A 27227-nucleotide genomic window follows, 5' to 3' on the forward strand; every position below is an offset into this window, starting at 1 on the left:
GAAATGGCCATTAATATGGCCAAGGATAAGGAGAAGAAGCAAAAGCCTACCAATACTAGGACCAATGTTTGGTACAGTAATTGTAAGGACTACGGTCATTTGATAATAGAATGCCCTTCACCCTCACAAATGATGGATCAATGTACATTTTGGGGAGGAAAGCACTTAACAACTAATTTTTGGAATTTACAAAGAAAACAATAATTCAATAATCAGACCATGATTCCACCAACTCACTAGGACGTCAATCAAGTTCAATCGGAAAATACGTTTGGATGGAATGGAAATTGATCTAATTGACAAAATTGAGCATTCAATAACTTTCAAAGTTCCAATTTTAATCAAGGATCTACATCGAACCCCAAGAACTACAGGAAGGAGCAGCAGAGGTATTAGTAATATGCTCCACAGGCGTCATCGAACCAAGTTCCCTCCATTCCAACAGGACAAGCAGGATCATTTTCCAACCCTACATGGAATAAGCCTAGTAGATATATATCGATGGAGATACCCAATATGCTTGATGCAGGTGCAAGAAAACCACTTCATTGTTTCTGTTGTAAACAGATTGGCCATTATAATAGTGAATATTTCAATCCTAGAGCCAGTGACGATTATGCATCAGTTTGTAGAAATTACAAGCAATCGGGGCATACTTATCAGCAATGTAATGCTCCATTCAATTTCAATAATCGAGATCAATAGATCCAAAATCAAGGAAAAATGGAAGAGATAAATCAAGGTCCTGAAGATTCTTCGATAAATCGGGTGGAATGTGTCCAAGCCATTCTTACCAAGAGTCAGTAAAAAGAAAAAAGACTAATTCAACATTTGGGTGATCTTAAAGCAAAGGGCTAATTTGATCCAATTATGGAGACATCCAAACCAGGTCCTGTTACGAGACTCTTACCGAGTATGAAACCTGATTCGGTTGGACTACCTAATAAGGTACCGATTACGAAGGCTTCAGATTCATTTTAAGTTGTTTCGTTCTTTACATAGTTTCGAAAAACATCCTTTCCATTAAAAGATCCTCTAGGAGGCGTGAATTCTAAAGAAGCTCCGTCTCCTATTCCAATTTCGAGTCTAGGACGGGAGAATATCTTACATCAAGGAGTTAAACTCCAATCAAAGAAAAGAAAGAGGGCATTGGGCATTACCCTAAATATGGAATCCTATGACATATTGAAGGATGTGGATGCTATTTGACCTTCTATTTTTATGAAGTAACTTCTAGCGGTCGCACCCAAGTGCCATTTTATATTGAATTTATCGTTAACACGGCATAGGCAATGCAATAAAGTAGTTTATGAAGTCAATTTGAATCCTGATCCAAGTGCACCAACCATCGATGTTTCGATTGAGTGTGTTATGATCTCTGGTGTTTAGGTAGATGGTGGTTCCAGCATCAATTTAATGAATGCTAATACAATGGATGCTTTAAATTTGAAACATTTAGTACTCACGACATTGGTATTACGGATGGCAGATCATAGCCGGGTTAAACCAATGGATATTTTACGGAGTGTTCAAACTATAATTGTTGGTATTACATATACAATTGACTATATCATCTTTCGGCTATAATATTTGACTTTATCATATCCAATTTTATTGAGACGATCTTGGCTTTATCAAATGAAGGCCAAGAACAATTGGGGTTGGGATACTTTGACAATTGACAAGGACGGAGACAAAATGGTATTACAAATATACCCAGTATGCTATCACGAGGAGTCTCAATTACCAACATCTAAATTGACGTCAGACGATGAGCTTAACTCCGATGATGATGCAATCGCATTGATTACGGAGGTGCCTGTGGAGGCAGTGCAATACCCTGGAGTGGTGTATCAATGTGGAGGTCCGGGGGAGTACTTGATATACTAGGACGGATTCACAAAACTCTGAGTATGTTAGTATTGATTGGATGACCAAGTATGATGTGTACCATGTGAGTGCTCTAGACACAAGATTCAGTACTTTGCACATGTTGGATGTACTCACTGATTTTCAACCAGCATGAGAGTTGAAAGAGAATATCGCTATTGTACCTTTATGTCAAACTATTAACTTAGCGACCACACCAGAGCCATAGACAATTAATGTCTATGAAGGTATTAAGGACTAGGAGTTAACCTGTTGGACAAAAATTTTCTTGCATCATAAGTCTGCTTTTACTTGAACTTATGCTAATTTAAAGGATATTCCCGCTAACGTCTATGAGCATCGTATCATTTAAGAGGAGAACGCTAAACCAATATGACAAAGGAAATATCGCCTTAATCCTAAACATTCTCTCATAGATAAGAAGGAATTAGACAAGCTTTTTGCGGTTGGTTTTATTTACTCGATGTTATAATACCTAAAGTCTTGCTTGAAAATGCTCCAAACACCTGGCTGTGGAAGGAAGAATGGAAATTACAATAACAAAATCTTAATTCTAATAGAATACTAAAAATGCTCTAATTAGACCATAATAATGGTAAGCAAGCTTAATAAAATTCAAAAAAACCTCAAAGAAATTTCAAACAAACAATAAGAATTCTTAAAGAAATATTAGAAGGATCACAAATATCACTCAAATACATCTCAATTCAATCTTAATTTAATTTTAGTTAAAATCCTATTGAACTTCATTCAAACTTTAGGCCAAAACTAATAAAAAATTAAATCCTAATAAAATCCTAAATCCTAAATAAAACCCTAAACAAACCTTAAACCAAATCCCAATCAAATCTTAAATCAAATCCTAAATCCTAAATCAAATTCTAACTAAATCCTAATCCAAATCTTAAATCCTAAATCAAACCCTAACCAAACCCTAATCCAAATCCTAACCAAACCCTAATCCAAATCCTAACCAAATCCTAAATCCTAAACCAAATCCTAACTAAATCCTAAATCCTAAATCAAATCCTAATCAAATCCTAATTCAAATCCTAAATCCTAAACCAAATCCTAACTAAATCCTAAATCCTAAACCAAATCCTAAATACTAAATCAAACCCTAATCCAAACCCTAAACCAAATCCTAGTAATTCCTATAACAGATTTAAACCTCAATAACTAATGAATAAATCATCGATCTTAATTCAAATTTTGCATACTTTTAAAAAAATAAATTAAAAACAAGCACAAAAATATTGAAAAGGATCACAGTTATCAAATTGATGATATCTTCAAAAATGTGCTCTGGTATTGGCCGGCCTCCTTTTCTAATCTTGATGCCAATCTTCTAGAGCCAATATCTCTCCTTTGCACCATTCGATTGATTTCAAAATTCTCATGCACATAGAAAAATAAGTCTAATATTCTCTCACATAAGTTTCACTCCAATCCAATTAGTAGATTGCAAGAAATCTTAAAAATCCCCACTAGACCTAAAATTCTACTTTTTGAGATCTTAATCCACTTAAACCTAAATATCCTTTAATTCAACTGTTAGATCGAGCTTAAATTCACAATACATATTGAACGCAACTATACCCATAAACCCACAAAAATTTCACTTATAGATCTATTATAAAACTCTTGAAATCACCCAAAATATAAATCCTATTTTATTTCATAAAATCCAAGTCATCCAAAACAAACCTTGACTTTGTAAAGCTCTTACAAAGTCATAACATCTTCAAATCATCCAAAATCAATACCCATAAAAATCCTATCCAATCTTCTATCAAATCCCACTCTTCGATCTACCAAAGAGTCCCGGAGTCGTCATCGAGACTCGGTTTTGTGCTTCATGGTCTGATTTCGATCCTGGTTCATAACCGGCCCTCTCTGGGTATCAACATCTAATTTTTTTAAGTAATTTTTACTAGAATTTACTCTTGACTTCTTCCTAAATATGTCTATATCATTTATTTTTCCAATCTACCTTATTTTGCCTTATTTTTGGCCCTACAAAGTAAGTAGAAGCTATTTTTCTAAAAAGACAACATTACTACTTAAAGTTTTACTACCTTCCTATCTTTTATCCATATTTTTCTACCTTTTTTTTTAACTTGGCTCTTCTATCATAAGATCTATATTATCATCTTTTACCATAAATTCGTGTTATAACATGACACTGATACCAAATAGCGAGTGGGTTTCTCCAATGGTCATGGTGCCGAAAAAGAATGGAAAAATCCGCATTTGTCAGGATTTCCAGAAACTTAATGCGGCCACCAAAAAGAATTACTTTCCATTGTCTTCACAGATAGTGTATTGGACGTCATAGCCTATCACAAATATTATTCGTTCCTTGATGGATTTTCTTGATATAATCAAGTTCAAATTGCAACACAAGACCAACTTAAGACAAACTTTATTACAAATTGGGGCACATTTGCTTATCGCGTGATGTCTTTTGGGTTATGTAACACCCCAGCCTTATTTCAGAGAGTGATGACTCAGGCCTTCTAAGACTATCTCCAGCTGTTTATGGAGATCTTTTTAGATGACTTTTGTACATTCAGTACAAAACATGATCATCTTAATTGTCTGGACAAATATTTGGTTCGGTGCATTAAGTTTGGAATATCGTTGAATTCGAAGAAGTATCCATTTGGTATTCAGTCCAATAAATTATTGACACATATCGTCTCGAACCGTGGTATTGCTATGGATCCTGACAAACTGCAGCACATAATGAACTTGCCCAAACTAGAGACATCCTCCGATGTTTGTGGATTTGTGGGCCATATCAGTTATTATCGAAGATTCATTCGTTCATTTGTAGTTATTTGTCAATCTTTAACAAACTTACTGAAGAAACCTCCGTTAGATGGAACTAGTCCTATCTTGACCATAGAGTATATCGTGGCCTTTGAAGCGTTGAAGTCAAAATTGGTCTCTGCACCAATATTGGTGGGTCCTCGTTAGACGGAGCCCTTTCATGTCTATGTTGATGCATCCAATGTAGCTATTGGATCCATATTAAGTCAGAAAGATGACAAGGATTTGGATCATCCTATCTATTATATCAATCGATAATTGGTGGCTACCAAACGTAATTACACTACTATTGAACGAGAAGCGTTGGATATGATATACTCGATTCAAAAATTTTGGCACTATTTGCTTGGGTATCCGTTTATTTTTTATGTGGATCATGATGCCCTCAAATATATAATTGATAAGCTTCAATTGAGTGGGCGCATTGTCCGATGGGTCTTACTCTTAGAAGAGTTCAATTTTATGATTGTCATATGACTTAGGAAGAACCATGCCAATGTTGATCATTTATCCCAGTTGTCTAATATTTTTGGCAACGAGCCTGTCTCGTATGCTCTTCTCGATGCCAAATTATTTGTGGTGGATGTGATTTCTCCCAAGTATAGTGAAATCATTCAGTTTCTGACCTTCCACACCTTTCCGCCGACTTTCACTGAGAAGCTTAAGAAGCGACTCATTCTGAACAGTGCCCCATACACAATGATTTGCGATGCTTTGTATAAACAAGGCAAAGATGGTATTTTACGCCATTGTATCTTTCCAAGTGAAGTACAGTCGATCCTCGAAGGTTACCATTTGGATAGTTGTGGTAGACATTTTGCGGGAGATAGTACTGCTCGCAAGGCTTTAATGGCCAGATATTGGTGGCCCATAATATTTTTTGATGCGCACCAATTTGTTCGTTGTTGTGATCCCTGTCAACAAATTGGTCGACCCACGTGCACTTTTGCCATGCCATTAGTTCAAATCTTGGCACAAGTACCATTCAAAAAATGGGGTATTGATTTTAAGAGTTCCATCGCACTAGCGTCAAAATCTGGCCAGAAGCGATATATTTTAATCACCATGAACTATGTAACAAAATGGGAAGAGGTTATTGCTACCCACCATGATAATGCTAGTACGATGGCTACTTTTTCATACGAGAATATTATAACTTGATTTGGATATCCAAAGGAATTGGTTAGCGATCACGGCATCCATTTTTTAAATGCTACTATGACAAACACATATGAGATTAAGCATCAAAAAATCACTCCATATCATCCTCGTGCTAATGGACAAATGGAAAAGACTAATAGAATTTTGTGCAAGGTCTTGACTAAGATAATTTTGGGGGCGGGTACCGATTGGGAGACCAAACTCTTTGCGACTTTGTTGGCATATCGTACCGCATATAAAGTAACTACCAACTCTACTCCGTTTCAACTAATTTACGGTCAAGAGGTAATTTTACCAATCAAGTTGGAGGTTCAAAGTTTACGGATTGCCTTGGATGAACGACTCAGTGACAAAGAGTCATTATATTCTTGGTTGGCAAAATTGGAAGAATTGGATGAAATACGAGCTGCAACTCTTTTCCACATAGAAGCAAATCAAAAACGGAAGAAGAGTTACTATGACAGTAAACTGCGTCCAAAGATTTTTATGCCCAATGATTTGGTATTACTGTATGATAGCCAGTTTAATCATTTTCTGAAAAAATTTCAAGTTCGTTGGCATGGGCCGTATCGAGTGATTGAAGATTTTTTCAATAGGTCTATTCAATTGGAGGATTTCATGGGCCATCACTTCAATACCCGCATTAACGGAAACTGATTACGGTTATATAATACATAAAATACGAGACGGATTTTCATTTTTTTTTGGAGGGATGACTTCGAATGGACACAAAGTAGTCTAAGTATGGTATAAGTGCATTAGGGTGTAGAAGCGGCTAAAAAGATAGTTAGTAATTATTAATATGTCAGATAGGACGAAGGTGAAAAATAGACAGTATGAGTAACATGTTGTCATGATCATCGATAGTAAGAGAATAGGAGTGGGGCACCAGTTAGAGGTCATTATATGTTGTCGTTATTGGTTGTTTTCTGACATTGTTAGTTCTTGTGTTTCTTACGTTTTCGAGCCTAATAGTTTCAGTTAAGAGTTTGAGAGAGGGAGCATCATGGCAATTGAAAGTACAAAGCGAGCTACAGACAAAGAAGATAGTGGCCAAAATGTGAGAGCTAGACGTGCATCAAAACCACCTTTTGTGATAATCATTACCAATATAGAGGCGATGAAGTTGGATATCTGCTGGACACAGAAAAGAATAAAAGACTTTTGGAATGCGTAGTTGTTCCAGTTTTTGCACCTGTCAGATCACTTACCATCAATTAATGTGTCATTAGTGGAGGAATATATTGCGAACTATGACCCGGAGGATGGATCGAGTGTGGTACAAGGACAAATTATTGAGATTGATAGAACAATCTTAGAAAAGGGATTGTGTCTTCCTATTGGAGAAATTGTGGTAGGAGGTGATGACTCAAGCAACTTCAATCCAGGAAGATATTTCAAGGGAGATATGTTGGCTTTTGAGAGGAGCCAAGGTTGGGGGACTATTGAGGTAATTTCACCAAAACTCATAGAATGGTTCTGTTTTGTTGTGAGGTGGTTAGGATTGTACTGACTCCCCACATATATGTCCAAACGATTATTATATGCAGCAGTAGGAGTGCTGAAAGGGATGGTGTTCAACTGGGCAGCGTATGTAGCCACTCATATTCATGCAGAGATAGGAGCCAAGTGGAAATTGGAGAAATTCACTTATTTGCTTTATTCCAATTATGTATATGATGTGATCGCGCACACATTGCATCAAACACCACCAGTAGAGGACAATCCTCTACCAGTGCCAGTGCCTCCACAGAGAGAACAAAATTCTTTGGCATAGAATATCAATACAGTGGATGTAATACATGAAATTAGGGAATCAAGTCGTATAGTGGCACAAGGGGTCATTCCAGATATTGAATCAGAATGGGTTTCAATTTGTTCAGTGGTGGAAGACGAGAATGAAATCCCAATTTTGATGGATATTAATCAGTTGGCGTTTCCACAAGGTCGATTGCCTAAAGAAATACCTCTTAAGAATGCTTTATTGAAGTACAATTCACAAATGTATCGTATGGTGCAAGCATTGGATGTAGAAGGCAGTAGCAAATGAGATTTAGAGGACAGTAAGAAGGTGATATCAGAGCAAAATCAAAGGATTGAAGAGTAAAAATGGACGATAAATGAAATTAGAGAATCGAAGCTAGTATTGGAATGAAAATGGATTCACCAATATGAGTCTTGGACAAAAGAAAAAGAATACATCTTATGGATTGTGAAAGGACAACAGAATGAATTGATCCAGAATCGCAAGACATCGGATTTGGAATGGGAGAAACTCAAATGCCAGTTGCATGCAAAAGGAGACAAGGCAGAGTTATTGACGAAAGAGAAAGAAGCATTGAGTAATCAATCTAGATGCGAAACGGAGAAGTTGAGGTTTGAAATCGAAGTTTTACAAGCTGAGGTGACAAAATTGATGAAAGAGTTAAGAGTGAGAAGCGAGTCACAAGTGTCAATTGAAGATGTTCCAAAATGGATGAATCAGCAACAACATCAGTTGGAACTCCGTGATGCCCAGATCTTGAAACTGAGGCTTAAGTCCGTGAATTGGGTGAGTATAATAAAGATCTCTCAAGCCAGTTGAAGAAGGAGCCGATGGACGGATTGGAGGAGGAGGAGAATTTGAATTTAGAACCAAAATTGGTGGAAATTACATTCGATAATGTAACAAATGATTAATTGGGTGGGCCATAGGAATTAGTAATTTTGTAGAGTTTTATTAAGTAGTTTTTAGATAGGAATCAATTATATATTTGCGAGGATGCTGCACAGATAGGAGTGGGGCTATGTAGAATAGATATTAGTTCGTTTTTGTAAGATATTGATAAAATAAACTAATAGTCCATAGAATAGTCAGTTTAGGAGGACAGATGGTTGATTCAGTTATTAAAAGTGGTTATTATAGGATTACGATTAGAATTTGGAAATCAATAGTAATTATATAGGAGTTGTAGAAGTGCCAGACTATGATAGTCATGAGCTGGGATTAAGCTTGGTGCTTCCTCTTTGTTTTTTTTTTGTTTTCTTTGTTGTTAAAGAGTAATGGAAAGTTTTTGAATACTGAGAAGTGAGTTTGTGGAATAAATCAGAGATTGATTTATGAGTTATTGATTATGTAATTGGAGTACTGAGTGATTGAATTATATGAGAAGTTATTGGAAGATTGATTATGGATGGAAGATTATGATTGTTGTTTATTGAGAGTTGTATGTGTGTGTTTCAATAAAGAAAGTCTATGATTACAAGAATTCTATGAATTCAGATTGGTTGGAGTGAAGTCTGTTTTTTCTGGTGTTGGATGGAATTTATTGAATTTTGAACGGTCTTTTGAGAGTGCAGGGTTGCACATTGTGGTTATCAATTGATAAAGGAGTATTGTTACTGGGAGGAAGCATTGCAGTGTTTCTTAGTGTTTTAGTGGTTCGGAATACAGTTAATTGTGTGACCCTAATAAGTGAAACTCATGCGCTTAGTCTTTCCCTATGTTCGAATTCCCCTATGCAGATTTATTCTAGAAAGAAATTGTAAAATAAGTAAAATGACAATCACAGTATGTCCATGTCAATAGATGAGAAACTTTGTCAACAAGCTAACTACATGCTACATGTGTTGGTAGCTTAGAAATTATATCAAATTTTTTTTTACTTTCATGGCTTTATAAGTTTGTATTACTAAATCAACAAAATGTCATTCTTAGTATTTATATAGTTTTATTACCTTTCTTACTAAGCATTGACATTATAACTTCATGAAATCATTTTTTAAAATAATAAAATAGATGATAAATTTAGATTTAAATTACTTAAATTTAGATATACTAAGCATGTTATTATTAAATTTGAACACTTAGTGTGGTTTTTTATTAAATAAGATTGTATATATATATATATAATTAATTGCAGTACATCTTTGCACTACTATTTACATAAATAAATCCATTTCGTTGATTTTTTAAAGTCTTGTATACACCATGCATTTGCCAAGTCTATTACATCATGTTTTATTGTTTGATAATAGTAGTAGGAGCTTTAAATGGAATTTCTATTAGAAGAGACTTTTAGTAAATATGTTTTTTTAATTTATAAACTCTTTATGGAAAGCCATTTTAAAAGAGCACCTTCTATTAGTAGATTTTTTATACAAAGAGTTAAGAAGTCATCTTGAAAAGGCACCTATGTTGAAGGATCTTTGAGATATTCTTCAACAAAAGGTAATATTCTATTCGAAGATCAAAAACTCTTTTTTGTTGCCATCAAAAATCTAAAGGATCTTCTATTTAAATTTTATTCAAACTCCAAAAATATTATTCCAAAATTAAGCTATTTTATAGAAGTAGTTAAATATGTCATATTTTTATTTGGTCTCAAATAAATATATGGTTTTTTATAAATTTATATAGATTTAAATTTGTGATAATTAAATAATAGTAACATCACCAAAGATTAAGTATATTAATAAAAAATAAGCACTTACAATATGTCAACTTTGTTGACTACTATAAGAAATATCTAAAGTAATGTATCACAAAAATATAAAAATAGCAAGTATTTCTTTAAAAATAATTATATAAATTAATTAATTTTATTATATTATATTTTAAAATAATAACTTTCATATTTAACATCTATCATATTTAATAAATTATATCAATGTAAAATCTATTTTAAAATAATATATTAAAAAATATCTAATATAATGCTAAAAAATTCATCAAAATAAAAATAATAATCCAAATTATGTATAGAAATCTAAAGTATTATTGCATAATTTTTTAATCCTATAAATGATCTCAATAAAATTTAATATTTAAAAAAAAAATCTATACTTTTCAATTATTGCTGCTTATTCTAACAATGTAAAACTTATAAACAATAACATATTTATTATATCATACAAAAACTAGAAGATATAATATTATGTGAAAATATAAATTATTGAAAAATATGCAAGTATATATATATATATATATATATATATATATATATAAATTAAATTTATATTTTTATATATAATATTTCAGATTTTGGTTTTAAAAATGAATTTAAAAAAGAATAAAAAATAATAAAGAAGACAACTTATAAGTTTGTGTAATAAAGTTCATGTTTATTAAGATTTGTTGATTATTTTAAAGTATTTATCAAAAACATTCAAGTGCTACTTTACAATTAGAAATAATTATTGAAGAGAAAATAGAACATGAAAATGCAAAAAAAACAATTATAAAGTTGTATGTTTAAAAATGGCTTTCAATAAAAAAATTGTTCAAAAACAGCTCTTTAAAAATGGTTTTTTAAAGTTATAGTAGTCTAATAAAGAAAATATAAAATAATTACAAGAATCTCAAATATTTTATATACATTTTTATCTAAATTATTTACTAAGCCTATTAAAAATATTTTTAATGTGTTTAGTTTTTAATATTTTGCATTGTCTTAAGGAAACAAATTACTAAATATTGTTTTGAGATAATTGTATCTTATATATAATTTTTTTATATATAATTAGTAAATAATTATTTTTAAACAATAAATTACAACTTCTTTTGATTTTGTTTCCAAACATTTAATGTTCATTCTAAATGTATTTATAAATTATTTTATGTATATTAATATATTTTTTTTTGATAAAAATCAAAAATCATATTTTTTATTTTTTATTTTATTTTATTTTATTTTATTTTATACAAAATTTCTAAATAGAATAGTTTATACATATTTTTGTACATCAAACACAATCATATTCTATTAAAACAAGATGCAACTTCCTAACTACAAAATATTTTGGAAACAACTTTATTGTAAAATTTAATTTGGAAAACCTCGAAATTCAAAAATCTGAAAATATTTTAAAGTAATTTTGAAATTTTATAAGGTTTTTCTTAGACAAATATTTTCTAAAAAGAAACATATAAAATTTTTTAAACAAATATAAACAATTCTTTAAATATATTTCATTACAAACTTATATACTCCAAATATTACTTAATATAAATATTTTATTTTTACCTAATATAAATTCTTGAATCATTCAAGAAATTTACAAATTTATAAAAAATAAAATAAATTAAAAATATATCAATAAAATCCAATTATATTGATAACTAACCATTAATAATAATAATAATATGATAGAATATAGTAGAATATAGCAAATTAAATAATATTTTTTTAAACAATTTTATTTCTATAAATATATATATATATATATATATACTTAATAATTATAAATCAATAATTATCAAATTTATCTAAAATAAATTACTTATATTTGTAAAACCTTTATAATACCAAAAGTAAACTTGAAATTCTTGAGAAATATATATTTTTTTAAATAAATCGTAGAATATAATGAATCTAGTTCCACAATTTTAGAAGCATGTCTTAATGCTTGGTGATATTTCTAGAGATAAGTACTATTGACTTACTAAAAAATATATAATATATTGCATATGCAGTCATGCTTGATATAGTCTAGATGGTGTAAATTAGGACTAACAAAATAGATTAACTATATTTTAAAGTTGATTTTAACAAGGTTGACTATAACAAGCATTGACTGCATCTGGCTTTTTGTGCAAGTTTGAGTAGATTCATATTCTTCACAAGTTGCAGTAAGTAGATTTTTATTGGATAAAAAAAAATCTAATAAAAAAAAATCTAATAAAAAAAAATCTAATAAAAAAAAATTAAAAATTAAAAAAAACAAAGACTTTTCAAATCTTTTGAAGGATATTACAAAAATTTAAATAACTTCTATTCAGTTACATTTAGAAACTTAATAGTTTTGTGTAATAATTTAATAGGTCCTAAATTGCCAATGCATGATGTAAATTTAAAAAACAATTCAAGTTTTTTTTAGAAAATTATTTTCTAGTACTTAAAACAAGTGCAAAAGTAAATCATTTATGCTAAGTTGAAAACGATTTTATTATATATTTTTACACATAAAATAGTAGAGTAGAAATCGATGGAGTATTAAATAGATTGAGTAGAATATTTGATTTAATATTAAAATTAATTTGTAAACATTTTAGGAGTATCATAAAAAAATTGGAAGTGAACTAAAATGTAATTATTTTAAATAGCAGCACAGATTTATGAAAATTATAATAAGAATGACACTTAAGGTAGTTGTGCCACAAAATTCTAAAGCTTTTTTTTGTCATTTCTTGTCCAAGCAAAAGATTTAAGAATTTTCTAAGAAAATCTTGAATTTTTTTTAATTGAGGTGACTTTACTTCAAAAAAACAAAGGAAATATTTTAGTCTGTTTTTAAAAAATACATTGAGAAAAGAAAAGAAAAGAATGTATGTTCATATATATATATATATATACATATATTTGCAAAAACACTTCTGATGCTTAAAATCAATAATGAATCCTCTAATTGTGTTAAGATGTATCCACTATGTACGGAAACTCTTCACAAGTTTTTCTAAATTGTCAAAGCACCGTCAAGTTACAACTAAATGTTATGAAAAGCAAATCAAAGCCTAGTACTCCAAGCCAACCTGAAAATCTTCGTTTAAAGCACATCCAGAATCTAGTAATAATATAGCAATGAGCATGCAAATAGAGTTTTTATTAACTTCATCGATAATTCCCATATTTAATTTCGCTGTATCTGCCACTTGTTTGCACTTCAATTAACTCTAAATTGAAATGACAAGGGCTGTTGGCAGAGGTTAGGAGATTATGGTGTTAATTTCTTTGGTAGTTCATTGGTCCTGATCACATAAACAATGACACTTTCAAAGAGTGCTTACTGCAGCACTAACTTCTCAGGTACAAACCTAGTGCCCTCACTGATACTTAGTATACACAACCATGTTCACCATACAGTGCTGGAGTATTATTACATTGGATGTCTTCTTACTCTAACCTACAAAAGGGCTTGCAGTTGGGGGGGGGGGGGGGGGGGACTCACATGATACACAGCAGATCTGAAATGGTTTGTTAACAATTTGTCGAGCGTGAATAGGGCAGCAAATAATAATAATAATAATAATAATAAAATAAAACGATGGTGGGTGAGCCGGTGATAATTATAAAACACTACCAAAAAGATATTCACCAGACACTTGAAATTTTTCAAGAGAATTTAATTGATTACAAGCTGTTATTGTAAAATGCTGATCAGCTGCTAAAACATGCAGTGAGAATCCCACATTGTCACGTTCTCATGCGATCCTGCATCACATGAATTGGACCTAAGAATATGGAACCAGCTGGACTTTGTAGTCCTACAAAATGAGACATGCACTAATAACATGTTAAGGCCAGATACATTACTGTTGAAAACACGTATACAACACAATGCATGAGAAAGTTCCCCAGAGTAGGATATCATGCCTCAGAGCACCTTGTGTAAAACGATCGATTGATCCACCTTCACATTCATGCGTATAATCCCACAAGTACAAATCCTAATCCACATTAACAACCTCAGATTGCAAATGCATGTAAGTATCAGTGAAGAACCAAGTTTCATACCTCGATAAAAATCCAGGGTCTGCAGTTAATGAGGTCTCAGACTGGAATGTGTATAATATAGAACATTAATTCGCCTGGAAGAAATGCTTTGCAACCGCCTGATAAAGCTGATGTTCATCAAAAGGCTTAGCCACATAGCCATCCATACCACAACGCATACATTCTTCTGATGTTGCTTGAATAACGTCCGCTGTCATGGCCAAAATTGGTACATGAAATCGGACTCCAAAGGTTGGCAAACCCGCTGCTAGCCACTGGTCTGCGGCTAAAGTTTCTGCTTTCCTTATCAAACCCGTTGCTTGAAAACTGCCATGGGACACCCAGTTGGATACTCGGCAATTAATGCACGGGCCAACTCATCATTAATGCAAATTCGACAACTGCTAAGTCCACGTTCCAAAATTGAAAGGGTCTTCTGATTGGTTCAATCACTTAAGAGATGTCCAAAGCAGGACAAAATCTTAAAAAAAATTCTAGAATCTCGTTTTTAAAAAGTAAATGATTTATTGTTGAATGTTTGCACCCATTAGTTTAAATACACACAACGAAAATCTCATTTTGCATTAGAGTAGGGGACAAAGGAGATGCTATTTGAGTTTGACTGAGCTTCATGAAAATCAGTGCATCAGGAGTAAGATGCTCTCAAGAGCCTTCACTAAATATTAAGCATGAATATATGTAGTAAGGAAGAAACCATACCCATCCATTTCTGGCATTTGCACATCCATGAAACACGCATCAAAGTTGTGAGGAGGTTTTAACTTCTGGATTGCTGCTCTTCCGCTGTGAACACACTCAACTTGAGCACCATACTTGTTGAGAGCCCCGGCTGCTACCTTTCGATTCACGGGATTATCATCAACCACTAGAATTCTTTTTCCAGATAAGAGGTTCTGAAGAGAATTAACTCCACCCCGTAACTCCTGCCCTGGGTCCCTCCCATCTCCCACTCCAAGAATCTGCTTAAGGCAAGCAGCCACCAAACTTGCTCGAAGAGGTTTTCTAATAACAGTATCCACAAATCCACTAGCCTTCACCATCTCAAGCTCCAGCCCATTCATCGATGTCGCAACTAGAACCATCTTCTGCATAGAATGAACCTGAAATCCTATGGGGAGCCTGCCTGCTGTTAACCGATACTGGTAACTTGCTCGTGCATTGTGGTAACTCGAGGGGGACTCCATGTAACATTCAGAAAGAAGAGACCGAAAATTCATCCCAGTTCCTGGACCCCATGCATCCTTATCTACAAAGATCATTTCGATGTCCGCAGAAATGGAGCTGGAATAATGTACAAAATCAAACTCAGGTGAGTACACTAACATTGAAATCCAACACACAATTCTGAATGAATAAAAATAGATAGAAAAACATTAATTTTCTTACGAATTTAAAATTAAGGCTTTCAACCTAACCATTTGAAAGTAGATAAATAAGCAATTAAAGAATGTAGATCTGAAATTTCGACAAGACGACGTTGTGTCTAGGAGTAAATAAATCAAGCTATAGGTTTTTGACCATTAAGAATGGATTGCTTCATCCAGCACGACAGGCTAATACAGTCCGGTAATGTCGATATGTAAAATGAAAGCACTGGCAGGACGCAAGAACTATTTTAACAGACTTACCCACGCGAATTACGAGTACCGCGAGAACCGCGGTTAACCACTGTGGTGAGAAGCTCAGCAGCCTCAGGAACGGAGTGGGCGACCTCAACCTACTCACCAACCAAGAAATCTAGTTAGCAGCAGGGACCTCGACAGCTCCAAGACATTCAACTTAAGTACAAAAACGCATGTACATGGTCATCAATTCAAGATCTGGATGTAGACATGATACATCCACGAGAAAGATCCACAATACGAATAGATTCATGTGTGAGTCTGCTAAAATCTACTTGCACAAGTCAATGAAAATGCAGGATAAACCATCAGAGCATTCAGATTTCAGTAATAATTCTACTAATTTTCTTTGGGCACAACAATTCAAGGAGCCGTACTCTTCGATGACGGAACAATTTAGACAAATTTTCTAACCATACTCAAAGACCAAGCTCGACATCGATCTTAGACAACAGGAAAACCTGCAAATTAGGCTTCACATCAAAGAATGTTAGAAAAAAATAGATATACTTTACACAAATCAATACCTGTAGACCAAGCCTTTTCAAATGATGACGCGTGACTTCACAACGGACTTGTCTACCATCCACTACGAGTACACGCATGCCTTGAAAACAAGTAGGTAATGGGGGCGTTTGTAACAGGCAATTGCTGCCTTCTCTTAATATGCTCTCTGGTACATTTGCAGGTACTCGTTGAAATTCTGCGGTAAATGTGAAAGTAGATCCCACCCCAGGACTACTGACAAAGTCCATCTCTCCAGACATAAGCTCCACTAGGCATCGGCTTATGCTTAGTCCGATACCTGTGCCTCCGTAGGTTCTTGATGTTGAGCTGTCGGCCTGCAAATGAGTGAGGGAAGACCTTCAATACACAATTTTTAACAGAGTCGCAAACATTTCCCACAGTACTCTAATAATCTAGGGCTACATGTTGATCAAAATACGCCGAAGGTACCAGATTGTGCAGCACCCTATTCTCACAAAAAATAGAAAATGTAATTATAATTCATGGTGTGGGAATTAATTGATGATGCGAGGAGTTAGATATTTCGAAGAACTTGAAGGAAGACTAGTTTATATTGTTTAAACGATATCTCTTATAAAACGTCCATCCAGAGTGAGAGTAATTGAGTCAATCTTACCTGCATGAAAGGTGTGAATACACGGTCTTGTACATGCAAGGGTATGCCAACACCAGTGTCCTCTACACTAACCACCAGTTCTACAACATCATTCGAATCATAATTCCATGTCTCACGATCTCCAGCTGACCGATATGACTGTTCTTGAGTAAGCAGTCGCTCAAACATCTCCCAGCTATTTCGGAGGTCAGCAGTTTCTCTGCCACTAAGAGTATTGAACTGATGCCCCTTTTCAATAAGAGGTCTAGCGCTTTCAACCTCCCCATCTAGAGTGTCATCGGCATCACCTCCATCCCAACCCATTACCATATTTACATCTTCATTCAGATGGACGCAAACAAAAATATGACCTGCTTCAGTAAACTGAGATGGTGACCAGAAGGTTAAAATCCATGCGCACAACGGTTCAAGAAAATTTACACCTTTAGAATCGTAATTTCATGAGTCATGATTACCAAAATAGACGTACTTCGATGGAAATTTCAACTATACACAACAGTATTTTCAAGTATTTGAAAATATATTCACGTCAGGTTTGTGAATGAACTTCGGGAAAAGATTAAAAAAACATTGCGTAAAAGATGCTTACTTTGATAGAATTGCCAACGAGATTAATAATTATCTGCCGAAAGCGACCTGGGTCGCCAATGAGAATTTTTGGGACCTTCTCAGAGACGTAAACTGCCAACTGCCCATGATCAATTGACACCCAAAAAGTGAATGAGAGCTGTGTAGACATAAATTTTCCTGGATCTATTATTCCATCATACCCATTCGAGCCAAGTAAAACTTTATGTTTTCTGCCTTGAAACAGACACGTTTCTAATGTGGAAACACCACCGCGCCCAATTTAACCACAGATATAGATAGGTGGATCTTGAAACACACCTCAATGCCTGAAGCTCTCGACTTTCCATGAAAGAGAGAGAGTACATCGTCAAGGATAGCACGTAAATCGAAGGGGACATGCTCAAGCTCCAGACGGCCTGATTCAATCTTGGCCTGGTCTAGAACCTCATTAATTAGGGTGATGAGTGCTTTGCCACTTGCTTGAGCAGTTCTAGCATAGTCTAGCTGCGTCGAATTCAAAGGAGTATCCATCAACATTTGAAGCATTCCTGCATCACAGCAATATAATTTCGTTAATGAAGTTTAATGTTTTATTCACAGTGATCTAAGTTCGTCAGAAATATTAACACAAACAATGAAGATAGATTGCAGGACACCAACCTAGAACACCGTTCATGGGCGTCCGTATTTCATGAGAGACAGTTGCCAGAAACTGCACAAGATCATTAGGAAGGTAGTCGTTAAATAACTAATATCCTCATAAATATCAGTTTTTATGAGGATATTAAGGAACTAATTTAAAATACTAACACCAAAGTCTTATGACAGGGCACAACTCATGAAAATTTTTCAAGCTTTTGAAGTGAAAAACCTGAGATTTCGCTATGACAGCATCATCTGCCCGCATCTTGAGCTCCTGGAATATCCGACAATTTTCTTCTACCTTGTCAATCCGGTTCCTAGATGCATGTAACATGTGTCCGACCAAAAACGCTATCACAAATATGCCTATTGATGTGGAAATGGCTGTCCAAGGAGGTAACGCATCTTCTTTAAACCTGCAACAGAAGTTCTCATTAGTTCACCACTTCACGTCTCTACTGACTACGGTCTGTCGTCAGTCCCTCTCTGCTTTACTAATCGTCACTTCAAAAATAAATGCACAGTTGGAATCTATCTGTTCCATGAAAAGTCTATTAGGAACGTTGTTGCAAGTTTTGACTATGACGACGGCAATTAGCACACGCACATTCGCTATCAACTCGGAAAAAACCGGGAGAATACGTGTTTCGTTTCTCTGAAGTATCTTGAAGGAGAACACATCAAAATATCCATCCCTTAGCAGCCCCTTGGAAAAACACGCCTGCAACTATCTATACAATCATCTAGTTGCGCGTGAATGTAACTGGGTTCCCTCAGTGTAAATGAATGGCAGATCGTTCACCATTCCATTTCACCACATTAATAACCACTGTAAGTCACCATCCGGGATTAAGTCACGCACCTGCACCGCATTTCATGATTGCGTAATGGGTCTCCGAAGTCCAAAAGGCTGACATACGTGTTATCCGATCTTTCAACATTAGTATGGCCATACATTACAAGAGGCATTGTGTCGTTGGTGATGTCGTATACATTTACCGCAATAATCTGGCTACCAGCCATTTGACGCAATAAATTCTCCACAAGAGTTTCGACGTCAAATGCACCTCCGAGATAACTGCGACAGTCATGAATTCCTAGAAAGTTAAGGCATAGCTTCCATGTGATAGTACATGAGGTTCTTGAGGATTCCATATACTGCACAAGAATAATTCTGTTTCCAATTTGTAAACTGCTTTACACTAGAACAAACTAATCACACTTAACCAAGAATGAGTATCGGAAAATAAGGAATGTTTGAAGTACCCGGCAGTTGCTTTAATTCGATCTTCTTTCGTTGCATCAAAGGGTAGGTCAGTGGAGTAGACAGCGAAAGTGAATACAACGCCGAGATGCTTCGATTCTAGTAACCTGAAGGGATTGGTTAAAGCGCCCTTCCCAGACTCTCGTGCCCGGATAATATTCTCCCGGTCCTCCTACAAAAACAAGTCAAAAAATAGACCAAGAGATCTTCAATCATTCGATCACAAAATTCACATGAATACGGTACCACAATGAGACCGACTGTTTATGCGATTCATTTTAGAATCACTGCGAGAAGATTTGAATCACCAAAGCGGTGAGCAAACACCCAAATGTTTGGGGATATTTATCCAGATTGATTGCAATATTCGAGCATGGCTAGACAATACGCAACAAGAAACAGCTAGACAGGAAAAATTCTTGTGAAAGTGAGAACCCTTATCCCAAAGTACACGTGAGCGTGTTGTGAGGCAAAACTTGTCTCATTTATGGACTCGGTCAAAATACACATTGCACCACAAGTCTCTTTAGCACTTGGGCACTCTAGCAGGTAAAATTGGGACGAAAAAGTAAACAAATCTCGAAAAACTTAAATTGAAAATACCCGGAAAGACGATCACAAACCTGACCAGACATCATGTCGAGTGAAGTTAAGTAAAAAACGGTCTCTTGAGACATTGTAGTTGGAGCATATTCATCAAAATCTTGTTGTCGTTCTTTTGAGAACATTTCCTTGATAGTCCAACCATGTGTCAACTCAAACATTGCTCGATTAGCATGAAGCACTCTTTCAGCATATGCAACGCCACTCATCAAAGGTCTCTCAAATGCTGTTCTTGCAGCATACGTGGCAAATGTTTCCTGCATTCAACCTTTCATGAATGAATACAAGCATGCTTTGCAAATCATGGAAATATCAACACTCATGCACTCTTGATTGTCCACAGCTGCAGTTTCATCGAACCTCCGATGGCAACAAGGTCAAAAGCGTAGTTAGTCACCTGATTAATTGCTGAAGGTTGCTTGCCAAGATGAAAAGTAGTGAGAAGAGCAGTAAGAGCTCTCACATGGTTCATACTTGCCTTAAATTGGTCCTGCAATACAATTTTGCACTAGACGTATAAATCGGAAGTTTATCACGCTTGCCTCAAATCGTAAATGAGGTTATTTCTTGCAATCTCTTAACTAAAATTGTCAATAAACTTGCGAGCAAGCTGTTCACTTCAGGGAACAGAGGACCTCAGATTCCTGCAAGGCTGAGTACCTCATTAGATCATGACTAGTGAAAGACTACCACTAAATGTTTCGGGCACAACTTTTTCCATCCTGTAAATTGAATGTAACTTAAACTCGGATTGTCTGTATTCATGAAATTATAAAACCTAATACAGACATGAAACATGAAAAGAGTGGTTGAGAAGGTCTAGGAAGCAAACGAAGAATGCACTGTACCTCAAGCATACGAGCCCGTCCTTCGCACATGTTTGCAAGATTTTCCCTTCTCCGTTCAAGCATGTCAAATCTCATTGCGAAGTAAACAGATAGAGAGACAGCGCCCATAAAAACCACCCAGAAAACGAAAACCTTAGTGTGCCAATTGTGGCCATACCTAGGCCCTGCTTTGGAATCATTGTACGTAGGCCTGACATATGTGTTTCCTGAGTCATTCCACCACTTTACTCTAAGCCGCCCAGGCCCTGTGGTTCTATGCATGTATACTCCACTTCCACACTTCAGCGGGACCTTTGACCTAGAGCTCCCATTTGATATGCAGGGGCTCGATTCTGAGCCCCTCCTAGCTTCACTTCTGACTCCGCTCCTGGCTCCACTCTGGTTCGACATTTGATTGCTATCGGGATTGATCAACTGTTTTCTTTGTCTCATTCCAAACGTTCAATATACTTTCGAGTCTGTGCTCGACCAGAACTTCCCATAGTTTCAAGTTGGAATCTATTATAGCTCGTAATGCTGAAGACTATCCAGAGATGAAGGTTCTGGTGCTATTTATCCGAGTACGAAGTACGGAATTACAAAACTATCGCTGCATAGAGGAACATGAAACACAGCTGAAATGTAAGGAATGGATGTGTATGCACGAATAGCTCTATGGATGATCACGACAGTACTTGTAAATGTACCATTAATAAGAATGAGTCGGATAGTAAACAAATTCCCTCACATCAGGAAAAAGCAGCCTATTTTGTCTGTCAGCAAGCTCTTGCAATGAGAATCATTATGGCAAGCTCCCTTCACTCTGAGTGGTGGAAAACGCTTTCATCGTCTCCTAGCCTGTGGCATATTCAATGTCAGAAAACTTTGCAGGTCCCTGATACGACGTGGGTAGGCTATTCGTACATCTCAGAAAATTTCAGCTAGCACTACCCTTGTCCGTACATCCTGTGGACTCATCAAGAAATTTTGGTGCAGAAAGCTACCATTAATAAAATAGAAATTTCTCGTTCTATTCCGACAATCACCAAGCGCTCACTGCACTTCCCGAAAAATTAAGCTCGAAATGATAATGCTCCTCTTCAACAACTAGCTCAGCAGTGCATAGGGCAGAAAAATCATGAGAAACGGCAGCAAGCTCTTACAATAATGACCATGACCTTGTATTTGATAACCAAAATTAACAGAGGATCCGTAAATTCTTCCAATCATATGTGTGTGAAAAAGCGTATCAATTTCTCGGCTCCGCTACTACAATGACTTTTCATAGGCAATTTATCCTTAGGTGCACTCACAACGCACCTGCTCAGCTGGAAGCGTTACAACCCCAGAGAGGGATTCTAACTTCGCTTTCGATGGACCTATTCGTTAGCCTATGGAACGGTGCAGAAGTTGAGAAGGAAATAAGACATATAACTCCGGTTCTGATACTGTAAGCGAGACCATCTTCGGTCCGTCTGCGAATTCAAACCAGGACATTGAGGCCCATCGGTAGCAACCTGAGGTGGTCAAGCTTTTGATACATGATCAAAACAAGCTCGTCCAACAAGCGCTCCTCGATACATTACTACAAATTGTCCAGGAAACTAACTGCCAGATTTTCTGGCTTGCTTGCACACCGAACGCTGCACATTCAACTCACAACCGATTCAACTCAGTGACTCTTTCGCCTGCAAAAATACCAGAATAATATCAAAGACGAAACGATCAGGACCTAATCTGAAAATAGCTGCAGATAGCTCACAGACGGTTTAGTGGACACAGAAAGTCTTCATAGGACCACTGATATAAAGGCTATCGCTGCAGTGTAGAACAGCCAGCATGGAGTACAATCATTTTTCCCGACCAATGAACTGCTTCCAGTGCTGGAAAATGCCTCGCGATAGAACAACTATTTTACACAACACATCGAGATGAATAAAACGTAACGTGACTACATGACGATGTCCACGAACAAACCATCCACCAGTGACCTCGAAACCTTTTCTAACCCTCACGCCAACAATCCCGGTACCATCACACAACATTAAACTACTGACCTTAAACCATCACAACAGCATCACGTTTCAGTTGCGCAGTCAACAAAACGCCTCTCCACGGGAAGGGAAAAAAGACTTCAATCAGCATCACACGATCGTCCAAACTACACGTAGCCTTTGCCGTCTCTCGACACTCAACTAACACCGCTCCGGCGCTGATCCTCACAACTACTGACTTCACCTGAATCGAGGCGAGACTCAATTACAGTACGACCTACAATCATATACATTAAACGCCGACACTCAATCAGATGCCGGCACATGAACTCAACCAACGTAGTTTGGCTGAGCGCTGGCTGGCTGGCTATCGAGGAGGTGTGTTAGTAAAAGGGAGAGAGAGAGAGAGAGAGAGGAAAGAACGAAGGAGCGATTACGCAAGTGGGAAGCGAGGGGAGTTATTGATCATATTGTACGATTGGGAGCAGGCGTAGTAGGGGGAGCCAGCCGGAGGTCCCGACGTCCGTTGGTATGCTGCTGTCAGCCCTTGCTGCAGATAACCACAATACAGGCTCTTCCTCCATGGGGTTGCAGCAGCGAGTTGCACAGCTCCTTCTTCGTTTTGTGCTTGCGGGGCTATTGCTACCACTATTCCTGCCAATTCCCTCCCACAGAGCAGCTACGGCTGCTGCTGCGTCGTCCTGCTTGGGGTGGCAGCACTCTTCCCCAGGCCCCGCTGCAACAAAGCATTCACCACTCGGGGCTTTCGCATTCACACCCCCCCCCCCTCTAGGCCCGGCCGGGGGCCAGTGAGGTAGCCGGCGAAAGCCTTGGACGAATAAATGAATGAATGACAGACCCCGTCCTTATTTGGATGGATTGATGGGGCGGATGGACGAGCCTTCTTGCTTCTCAAGCGAGGATGCCGGTAATTTGGGCTTCAGCTAATCCTATTCCCTTCGCCCACGAGTTACTTACTGCTGTGGCATAGTCACGCGTGGTACATTTCAACGACGCTAGTTTAGTAATAATAATCCTGCCAAATTATCCTTACATTAATTAATAAAACCCCATGCCATACCAGTGTTTTTCTTTTCGCTTTCTTCTTTTTCATATTCTGAGGAATAGTTTTCTGGTGTGTGAAAATATCAATTGATGATTTGAGTCACTCTGGTTTCTTACAAAAATATTATCTGCTGAATTGTGCATTTTAATTTAGTGCTAATGCTAGTGAACACCCTAACAACTGAAAATAAAATAAAATAAAATAACATAAAATCTGGGTTGCATCTTTGCATTGTTTTTTCCCGTCTGAATTGAATATGATTACTTGACTTTCAAAGGGGAATGAACACAGTTAGGTTCACATAAAAACTTAGTTGTTGGATTCTTGCAATAGAAGCAGTTGCTATCACAAGAAAACTAAACTCCAAGAAAGGATATCTATATATATACATATGTAAGAGATCATTGTTGTGTGGCCATAATTAATGAGGTCTTCAAGATACCATCATCGTGGATGAAGGACCTTTTTATTTCATAATCACAGGTACTTTCTTTGGAGCAGGAGACCAAGGTTGATGAGATGGGTATTGAAGAGATTGAACTATCTAATCAAGTGAACAGCAAGTCATACATGCATACCTATATGGCCCATTCCTCTCATTCTCTCACAATCTGAAATTTAACACCCATTTTCTTCTCCTTTTTTCCCCTACTCTTAGTGCTAATCAGCTTACTCAACTACCCTACCTTTGCAATTCATAAACATGTAGAGTACAAAAGCATTAGACTTGGTGGTACTATACTGCCATCAAAGAACCTCACATCAGCAGTAGTGCCATGAGATTAGGTTGATCAGACCAGGCCTTACCCCACAAATGCAAAAAGGATGATGTAAACCTTGCAGTACCATAACTATCACACTGTCTAGTCATATTCTTTTTCATTGGTACTTTACACACATATTTATTTTATTGATTTTGATTTTTTGGTTAATTCTCAAATTTACTATTTGTCAGCCTTTTTGCTGTCATTCATTCATCCATACAAAGCGTCATCTATGGTTCCATTAAATATAGAGGCAATCATCTCTGCCACCATCTTACATGAGGCAGCAGGTTCTTGTCTCTATTGGAGCCTCTACAGTAGTACACTTTGAAATTCCTGAGCCCCACTCTCTAGGGCCTGCTTACCTGACTCGTCTGTCTGCCAGGCCCACAAAGCCATCTCTATGGAGAAGCAGGTAGTTGAGGACAGTGACCTTTTATGAGCTCTTTTTTATATATTATCACAGGGTGAATATTTGGCATCAAACCATTTACAGAACAACTGTTCATAGGGATTCACTGAAACATTTTTAATCTCAACTCATCCACACCCTGCTCTCTCATGCTTGTTGTGCATCACTGAGCCAATTGGCCCCAATTTGTTGTCCACTTAAAATGCTAATTAAAGATCCAATATGATTCTGTATATATAGATATATATATATATATATATATATGTACCCAGTCTCATTCATGCAGTTTATGTGGCTTTTGTTCCATTTTAAGAACAAATAAATTTTACCCAAATTTTCAAGATGTTGATGTACAAGCCTTGTTTCTCATATCCTGTTTGATGGTTATGTGGATGCTTCATTGAGGTAAATTGAAGCCACTTGATGAAATTGATATCAGCTTTTTTACTGCTGAGATTTCTTGTGTTCATGGTATGGTTTAGGAAGACGAGGAGAATATGGGATGTTTGGTTGTTTGCAATATTTTTACATGATTTATATGGTTCAACAAATTTGGTTTTTGTCTACCCAAGTAGCTTTGTTGTGTTGTAAAAGAAGAAGAGTGGCTGTGGAATAACATGGAATCTTAAATGAACTGAAATGAATAATGCTTGAAGTTCATTACATTTTGAAACAACATAACACATGCTGTGACTGATTTTTATTTTTTTCTTCAAATAACAGCAAAAATCAAATCTATCATGTAAATAATCATCTTTTCATCAAAGGTTTTGTTGATGTACTCAAAAGACCATGATTGATGGTGAGATACAGATTTATTAATAGATTATCATTCTATATAATAATAAATAAATATTTACAAATCTTACTTTCATTAATTGAAAATATATGTAATATCAATTAAAATAATTAAAGCCTTTTTTTCTGTGTATTCACAATTTGACTTCTTGAAAACCTGAATAGAGATCAATAATATCCTGATATATTCATGCTGTGAATTTTATTGCATGCATGAGCACTATTTGAGAAAATTGAGATTGTAATATTCTAAATTTTTTAATTAAAATAGGAATGAAGATTTAGTTATCTCAATGAATTGATGCAGACGATATTCCATATAAGGGGGAACCATTACCTTTTGCATAGATTTTATTTATTTATTTCAATAAAATCAAGCTGTAAGATTTCTTTTGGGTATTATTTCAATAATTACCCACAAAATTTTTATTTTTCATTTTCAATAAGTCATAGAACCTAAAATTTGTATTTAAATTAATCAAAATCAAATGACGTACATTTATAAATGATAAATCAATTACTGGATTACTGGTAAACTTCAACAGAGTAAGAGGGTTTCCTAAATTAACCTCAGGCGAATGTCAAAGAAATTCAAACATTGATCAAGTTGGTTTTTGTGTTGTATTCTTATATGAATGACTTCTAAATAAAAAAAAATGAAGGTAAAAAATTCATGTGTATCAAAAAAAATTCAATTCAAACAAACGTCATCTGTATCACAATTTATAATCTCAATATGGATATCAATGGTACAGAACAAATTCATAAAAATTAAAAAGAAAAAACATCAATTACACAAAAAAAATCATTTAAAGAAGAAAATAAAATTTGATCATATGTATATATATATACATGCATTGAAGATACCATCTAGATATAAAAAAAATAAAAAAAAACCAAAAAAAACATTGCAACGTCAAGAATAAATGTAGCTCCAAGGTTCTTCTGTATTTAAAATAATTGAAAAACTAAAAAAATATTTTTATAGCTTTTGATTTTTTTTTTAACATGATATTTACACAACTATATATATATATATATATATATATGTATATAATGATAGATTTGTATGTGTTGATGGGATTGTAGATGCCATTCTTTTTATGAGTTAATCTAAACTAGATTTGAATTATCATTGTTTGG

General features: G+C 35.4%; 1 protein-coding gene and 2 long non-coding RNA genes across 8 annotated transcripts; all 3 read right to left on the bottom strand.

Annotated features, from left to right (window-relative positions):
- Window positions 1-13446: 13446 nt before the first annotated feature.
- On the bottom strand, window positions 13447-13951 carry LOC149989117 (uncharacterized). Its single transcript, XR_016503243.1, has 2 exons — window positions 13813-13951; window positions 13447-13612 (listed from the first exon to the last, which is right to left on the bottom strand). It is a non-coding gene; the product is annotated as an uncharacterized LOC149989117 (long non-coding RNA).
- A 3-nt stretch (window positions 13952-13954) lies between these two features.
- Window positions 13955-23796, bottom strand: LOC112283868 (histidine kinase CRE1). Of its 6 annotated transcripts, none has more exons than XM_090251052.1 (18): window positions 23108-23646; window positions 22055-22693; window positions 21799-21908; window positions 21072-21660; window positions 20621-20713; window positions 20244-20480; window positions 19623-19792; window positions 19219-19434; window positions 18586-18772; window positions 18375-18426; window positions 18033-18262; window positions 17734-17832; window positions 17145-17507; window positions 16528-16842; window positions 16007-16095; window positions 15078-15659; window positions 14379-14684; window positions 13955-14075 (listed from the first exon to the last, which is right to left on the bottom strand). In XM_090251052.1, exons 4-17 carry the CDS (start codon window positions 21501-21503, stop codon window positions 14444-14446), a joined length of 3306 nt encoding a protein of 1101 aa, XP_090107178.1. In that variant the 5' UTR covers window positions 21504-21660; window positions 21799-21908; window positions 22055-22693; window positions 23108-23646; the 3' UTR covers window positions 13955-14075; window positions 14379-14443. The 6 variants fall into 6 exon arrangements, with proteins under 6 accessions (XP_090107178.1, XP_090107175.1, XP_090107177.1 ...); XM_090251049.1 differs by lacking the exon at window positions 23108-23646 and having other exon boundaries at window positions 22055-22157; window positions 22371-22511; XM_090251051.1 differs by having other exon boundaries at window positions 21072-21908; window positions 23482-23796.
- A 2608-nt stretch (window positions 23797-26404) lies between these two features.
- Window positions 26405-26717, bottom strand: LOC149989118 (uncharacterized). Its single transcript, XR_016503492.1, has 2 exons — window positions 26654-26717; window positions 26405-26540 (listed from the first exon to the last, which is right to left on the bottom strand). It is a non-coding gene; the product is annotated as an uncharacterized LOC149989118 (long non-coding RNA).
- Window positions 26718-27227: the final 510 nt, after the last annotated feature.

This window comes from Physcomitrium patens, chromosome 6 (genome assembly GCF_059467195.1).
Source record: "Physcomitrium patens ecotype Gransden chromosome 6, ASM5946719v1, whole genome shotgun sequence".
NCBI lineage: Eukaryota > Viridiplantae > Streptophyta > Bryopsida > Funariales > Funariaceae > Physcomitrium > Physcomitrium patens.

Bases quoted from the DNA above. Each gene is read 5' to 3' on its own strand.
- LOC112283868 (XM_090251051.1), bottom strand. From the start codon at position 21,503: ATGAGACAAAGAAAACAGTTGATCAATCCCGATAGCAATCAAATGTCG. The intron at 18,263-18,374 runs GTTGGTGTCCTG...GCTGTGATGCAG, and splicing joins GCCCATGAACGGTGTTCTAG to GAATGCTTCAAATGTTGATG. The intron at 15,660-16,006 runs GTAAGTCTGTTA...ACATTATTCCAG, and splicing joins GGTACTCGTAATTCGCGTGG to CTCCATTTCTGCGGACATCG.